General features: G+C 42.4%; 1 protein-coding gene across 1 annotated transcript in view; it reads left to right on the forward strand.

Moving 5' to 3' along the window:
• Positions 1–5,803, forward strand: part of PHLPP2 (PH domain and leucine rich repeat protein phosphatase 2) — a 79,231-nt gene extending 73,428 nt beyond the window's left edge. Inside the window, exon 19 of the mRNA XM_047078721.1 lies at positions 953–5,803. Within this exon, the coding sequence (XP_046934677.1) occupies positions 953–2,107 (1,155 nt within the window). The 3' untranslated portion in view covers positions 2,108–5,803. The remainder of the gene's footprint in view (positions 1–952) is intronic.
• The last annotated feature ends 1,507 nt before the right edge of the window (positions 5,804–7,310 follow it).

The following is a 7,310-nucleotide window of genomic DNA, read 5'->3' on the forward strand; positions in this document are numbered from 1 at the left end:
CGGACATGGGGCTCAAACTCACGAACCGTGAGCTCATGACCTGAGCGGAAGTTGGACACTTAACTGACTGAACCACCCAGGTGCCCCAATGAGAAATCATTTTTAATGACCCACCTGAGTTTTGGCCTCTGTGAGAATACTAGTGATGGAGAATTAATGACTGTTCTACTTATTGTTTTTCTTTATTTTTTTTTAATGTTTGTTTATTTTTGAGAGAGAGAGAGCAAGCAGGGGAGGAGCAGAGAGAGAGGGAGACACAGAATCTAAAGCAGGCCCTAGTCTCTGAGCTGTCAGCACAGAGTCCCACATAGGGCTCAAACTCACAAACTGTGAGATCATGACCTGAGCTGAAGTCAGCAACTTAACCGAGTCACCCAGGTGCCCCTCTACTTCTTGTTTTTCTGACAGATAATCCTCTATTTAAGGACATGCCGAGGCCTGTGCTTCATTGAGAGCAAATCTCTCTTTTTTTTTTTTTTTTCTAAGTTTATTTATTTATTTTGAGAGAGTGTGGAAGGGGTAGAGAGAGAAGAAGAGAGAGAATCCCAAGCAGGCTCCCACACTGTCAGCACAGAGCCTGACTCAGGGATTGATTTCACAAACAGTGAGATCATGACCTCAGCAGTCAGATGCTTAACTGACTGAACCACCCAGGTGCCCTGAGAGCAAATACCTTTTGAGATGGAGGTGCCTTCTAGCCACTTAATTTTAATTGGTTTTAACTTCAGTCTTGTGAACTATTTGGTATAACGACCACAGGATACTTTATGCTTTTAGAATTCTGTACATTTATTTTTGTAAGTCCATTTAAATTATAGAAATCCTCGGAAAAACCGTACAATATGTCCGTTCTCTTTTACTGTATAGCCCTAGGCATTATGATCTAGAAAGATAAAAAAATTATACGTCATTATTGCTTGTTTCTCAGAATTTGCATTCTGCTTGTCTCCAGGACAACAAAGTGAATGGGGTAACCTGCTGTACCCGGATGCTGGGCTGTACATACCTCTACCCTTGGATCCTCCCCAAGCCCCACATATCTGCTACTCCACTTACCATTCAAGATGAGTTGCTGATTCTGGGAAACAAAGCATTGTGGGAACACTTGTCATATACAGAAGCTGTCAACGCAGTACGCCACGTGCAGGACCCATTAGCAGCTGCCAAGAAACTGTGCACATTAGCCCAGAGCTATGGTTGTCAGGACAATGTGGGGGCAATGGTGGTTTATTTGAACATTGGTGAGGAAGGGTGCACGTGTGAAATGAATGGGCTCACCCTCCCAGGTCCTGTGGGGTTTGCTTCAACAACCATTATCAAAGACCCCCCCAAACCAACCACTCCTTCCTCCAGTAGTGGTATTGCCTCTGAGTTTGGCAGCGAGATGTCCACTTCAGAGGTGAGCAGTGAGGTGGGGTCTACTGCTTCTGATGAACACAACACTGTTGGCCTGGATGCTGGCTTGCTTCCAAGGCCAGAAAGGCGCTGCAGCCTTCATCCAACACCCACCTCTGGGGTTTTTCAGCGCCAGCCTTCTTGTGCGACTTTCTCAAGTAACCAGTCTGACAATGGCCTGGACAGTGATGATGACCAGCCTGTGGAAGGAGTCATAACAAATGGCAGCAAGGTAGAAGTAGAAGTAGATATCCACTGCTGTAGGGGAAGGGATCTTGAGAACTCCCCCACTCTTACAGAGAATTCTCCTACCCCATGTCCCGAAGAACATGCTAGAGGATCATTTTTTGGGATCCGAAGACAGAACAGTGTGAACAGTGGCATACTTCTGCCAGTGAGCAAGGACAAGATGGAGTTGCAGAAGTCCCCCTCTACTTCCTGCCTCTATGGAAAGAAACTCTCCAACGGCTCTATTGTGCCCCTAGAAGATAGCCTGAACCTCATTGAGGTGGCCACAGAAGCACCCAAGAAGAAGACTGGCTATTTTGCTGCCCCGACGCAGCTGGAGCCAGAGGATCAGTTTGTTGTTCCTCGTGACCTAGAAGAAGAAGTGAAGGAGCAGATGAAACAGCACCAGGAAGGCAGGCCGGAACCTGAGCCCAGCGAAGAGGATCGGACCGAGCTCCCGGAGGAGTTTGACACAGCACTGTAATCCTCCCCCAGGAGCTGTGGTATCAGGGAAGGCTGTGTAGTGTCGGGGCAGAGATCCTTCCAGAGGCATTTTGCCTCTGCATTTCTAAACCATAGCTTAGGGGGTTAGAATTTGGAGCCAAAAATGGTGGGAGCTATCAGGGTCTTGTTCCGGATAAGCTAGTAAACACCATCAGTGTTAAGTTTCACATTTAACCTGCGTTGGAATTCCCAGAATCACTGGGAAGAGAGCAGATGTTCTTCTGTATCAATCCTACCACCTGCCATTAACCCTTTCTCTCCTAGGATCATTTGAGAATTTGCCTGCCTGGGCAGGAAAGGGGCTATTTCTGTGGAGGAAATAACTGAAGATTGATTCTCTTCACTAATTGCTGCTGATGGATCTCTGTGACAGAGAAATCACCTTATGTCTCAACCTAACTGATGGGATGTGATGTGACTAGTCACATGGCTTTTCATTCTTCTCTACGAGAATACAGCCTTTCGAAATGATGTTTATTGGAAATGTAGAACCAATCAAACAGATAATTTATGTATGTAATGTAATGAGAGCACTTTTCATTGACTGTGAACTTTTTATTTTTGAATCTGCACTCGAGCCAGTCTTCTTAGAGGCAGCCCGGCACCTCTGTCTGTAGACACAGTGATCATCGGGCATTGGCACATTCTGTGAGGGGGACTAGGAAGGGCCTTGGGAAATCATTGAACTGTTGGATGTCCAACTGGGGAGAGTAGCATCCTTGGGGATGAAGATGGGGAAGGAGAAAGGACTAAAACGACTTCCCCCCCAAATCAGAAAAAAGAGAATAACTCCTTGACAAATGTGGCTCCTGCGAGGAATCACTCAGCAGATCTCCAGAGAAGTATTTGGGGATTGGCCTCTTCCCACAACACGTGATGGAGTTGGCCACCAGCCTTCTCATATGTTGGGCCAAGGCTGATGCTGTTGGCGTCCAAGTAACCTTGCGTGTAGCAGGGGACTCTGCACAGACTGAGGCTGAATGCGAACAGATGGATGGATGGAGCTCATGGGTTAGACACGCCCCTTCTCTTAATCTAGAGTAGAGGGACAGTTTTCTAAAGTGTCGGAAATGAGTTGAGTTCACCTCTTTAATGTTTAACAGAGTACTCTTCTGAACACTGCTTATCCACCTCACATGGTTTCAGAGTACTGGGCTCAATTACTAATATAAGAAAGACTTAATTGAGAAAATCCTAAGCTTACAGAAAACGTGGTTTACTGTATTTTTTGCACATTCCACATAACCCTAGCAAAATGTAGTTCCTTTCATATTCCTGTTCTGTTGCCTTTTCCACTAGAAGATTTACTTAGGAAAACTAATTCCTACTTACTCCTACAAAATTTTGACATTGCTTGATTTTACCCAATGGGGAATGTGCTTTGAATTTTTTAGAATACTTTCACAATTAAAAAGAAATAGTGTGGGACCATTAATTTGCTTTATGAGAAACAAAATGTTAAAGATAGATTTGAGATATATATAGATGTGTCTATATCTTTTGGGGTGTTTTGGAAGTTTTTGTGAAAGCAATAGTAGAAAACCAGATCTTTCCACAAATGGTTATGTATCCTCATCTTCTCCAAGGCCCCAGAGCTGTGTGTGCATCAGTGGGGTACATTCTTGTGGGACTCCATACCACTCCAAGTAGCCGTCTAGAGTTCAACCCCTCAAAAATCTGAGTTTGAGTCCCCACATTGCCAGGAAAATGTGTATCAAACTACTGGTCAGCTACTAAAAAGTTTTAGATCTCAGGTCTTGATTTGAAATGGGGCATATAATGGTTCCTATAAAGTTGAGGTGCCGCTGGAAAAAGGGGAACAAAGAGTGTGTTGCTGCCCTATTTTTATATGGGAAAATGGGGGAAAAAATGAAGGAGAAACGAAAATGAAGAAAAAGCTCAATAGTGATGGGTGATGTAAAACATCTTCTTACCCAGACAGCACAACTTTTGAGTTACAGAATAGTGATGCTGTCTAAAAAAGAAAGTTACTTTGGGAATATACCACTTTCTTAGTATAGTTTCTTAAAAATAGTCCTTTATCTCTGTGAACCCTTTTCTTGTCTTTGTTTCCCACCCTACTTATCGGGAACACCCCATTCTGAAGTGATTTCACCAAAAGTAAATGCATTTGTTTTTTCATCAGAAGAACTGTAAAATTCCAAATGTTCTTTTATGTGGTAGGTTTATTTTCAGGAAACATTAGGTTGCATTGAAAACCTTTAATATAGGCTGTACCAAACTAACTACTCTTTCCTGTAACTGCCTTTCATTCATTTCCCTCTATAATTGCTCTGTATTAAAATAGAGGGTAAAAAGGCCATCGCCTGTTACCAAAAATATACAGAACTCTTGACCTATGAGGTCATTTACAGTCGTGTGAGTTGATTAGGTTGTCAGGTGGTAAAATCCAGTAATCTGTCTCCAGGTGAATGTAATCTACTTCCCAGGACTTTACCCAGAGGATGTGTTCTCCAGGTGGGCAGAGTACGGTTGATCTCTAGCCCAGAGATTCGGGCCTCTGCATGATTCTCAGGTCTCTGTGTGTATCTCCCATTTAATAGAGAACTTTAAGAGAAGTTGTGAAAGGGTATCACTCCTGCTTCTGGAGCAGTTCAGGAGTCCCATGGAAGAAGGAAAAACACATGAGTCTTGGCAGCCACGGTATTCTTTTTATCCAAATGGATTGGAAATATATTTGAAAATCTGAATGCTAGTATGTCATAAAGAGTCTGCCATAGAGTCATTGAATTGGCACTCCTGATACAAGCGAGGGCTTTATTATACTACTGTAGAGTGTATGTGTGCAATAAGTTGATGAATTCATTTCCTTGGTGTATAGAAGAGCCAACACAAGCAGCTTGGTAATCACTGGGTGCTAATATAGTTGTTTGTAGCGAGTGCTATTTTCCGGGAGATGGAGCCAGTTAGGTTTGGTTTGTCTACTGAATATCAAACGATGCTCTTCTTTCCCTGTAGACCTTCAGCAAAAGCAGGTACTTGCAAGCCACAGGCTCACCTTCTCTATCTACTCAATAATTATTAATGAAGAGACCTCCATAAGGGAGCATTTGGCTGTTATCGATAAATGTACCAATTATTAAATAATTAGTCTCCAAGCCATTCAGTGATGTCTGCAGCATCACTATAGAACTGTGTTGCATCAGTTTTTACTTCCCTCTGGGTGGGGTCTTTTCAGACTCCCCCAACCACGGAGGCAAGTTAATCTTTCTCTCCAGTTAGTGACTTTTGCCCCATAGTTGGGTAAGCACTTCCTAGATTGAGAAAAGCAGCTACAGTAAATCCTGCTGTTTCCTTCATTTGATGATCATTCAATCACACATAAGCTCCTTGTATTCTAAATTTCATGCACTTCTCCCAGATGCTATAGGGTTTTCTCTCACTGTTGCCAGTTGATGTCATCCGGACAGTGAGTTCATATCTTATGGTTTTGTGCAATCATTGTTGTATTGTAGTCCTAAGACTCATGATAGTGTATTTTTGATATTTTTGAAATGTGTTAAATTTTTTAATTCAATAATATGAGCCAGAGCATGTTGCAGCAAATCTATTGTTTGTAAAAAATAACAATAACAATAATAAATAAAATAAAATGGAGTATCTTTTTCATGGCTTCGTTTTAAAATGGAATACCTATTGTTTTATAAATATTTTATTTTGGCATGAAACTGTAATTTTCTCTAACTTGTATGTAGAATTAGTTTCTTAAACAGAATTTTTTTTGCCTTTTTTTTCTTTTTTTTCTTTTTTTTTTTTGCTTTAGAGGAAGATAACAGATGAAACCACATTCCATGGCACTCTATGAAGCTGTGAGTTAAGGCAAGAATATTTTTGGTCACCTCTTAAGCTGAAATAGCAATAAAGGTTTTTTACATTAAGAAACCTATTCTGACTTGATTTATATGTTTAAAGAAATCACAAAGACAGGAAACAGTCCTTGTTCACATGCAGATTGTAGCTGACTAGAGGTAACTCAATTGTAAGTAATTTACAGTTCTTAAATCATACAGCTGATGATAACACAGAAGAGCCAGTTGGATAATCCAGCTGTCTGATGTGTTTGTCCTAATGTAATGGTTTCGGTGTCAGAACTTCAGACATAGTGGTGGTTTTGACTCACAAAATACTTACAATCCAGTTAAGCCTCTAAATTGTCCTCCCACCTTCCCCCACTGCTCGCCTCCCATAATCTGGACTTCCAGGCAAGATGAGGTTCCTTTCCAAATAACAGCCAAATTGAAATCATTTTGCAGGTTTCCTCCTTATCTAGCCGAATGAATACTTTAAAACCTGGGCTCATTACCTGTTCATTGAACACCTTCAATGTGCTGGACCCAAGGGCACCATCTGTATATGCTTTAATGCCTGAGTTTCTTGAGACACACACCTCCCTATTCCGGGGTGGCAGAAGTCAAATCTTCCTTCTCTGCTTTGTGTGATATTAATTCGCTGGTACACCAAAGGCCACAAGAGTACCTTAGTCTCTCATAATATGTTCTGAACATATTGGGTTAGTTTTGTGTCTACTACTTAAAAAATTTGACTTGAGGCAAGTTAAATAGCCTTTCCAAGACTCCGTTTTCCTCAGTTGTTAAATGGAAATAATACCATCTCTCCCATCAGTTAGTTGTGAGCTTGAATGAGATCGTGTGAACAAATGCTGCCTTAGCCCAGTACTGGGCCTGGTATATTGTGAGCACTCAACAAAAGGTCAGCTATTAGGTAAGCCACTTAACCTCGAACCTCGAACCTTCATCTCACCTGTAGCAAGTGAACAGTAAGTCCTGATTTGCCTATCAGACAAGTAGTAGAAAATAAGATGAGGTTTGCTAAAGCCTTTGGACATTATGAAACTCCACACGTGGAAGGTTGTGATTTACAGTGACAGATGGACTCCGATCCCGCAGAAGGAGGGGAATCTCGGGAGCAGTATTGCAGCTGCCCTGGGCACAGTGCTGGGGTCTAGATGGGTCAGAGTCCCCATTTCATGGGGAAAGCTGTAAGAGGAACATGTCTCGGCAGATAATGCGGGGCCAGGGGCAGTGCAGGAAGGCTTTTCTGGGGTGTGTGTGAGGAACGGGTTCTTTGATTTTTGCTGCTGTTAAACTTCCTGTGTACCACTCAGTTAAAAGCTGTGGGACTCTGGCCACCACCTCGAGGCC

This window comes from Lynx rufus, unplaced genomic scaffold (genome assembly GCF_022079265.1).
Source record: "Lynx rufus isolate CCGP_SWC_20201006 ecotype Redwood Valley unplaced genomic scaffold, mLynRuf1.p SCAF_16, whole genome shotgun sequence".
Taxonomy (NCBI): Eukaryota; Metazoa; Chordata; class Mammalia; order Carnivora; family Felidae; genus Lynx; species Lynx rufus.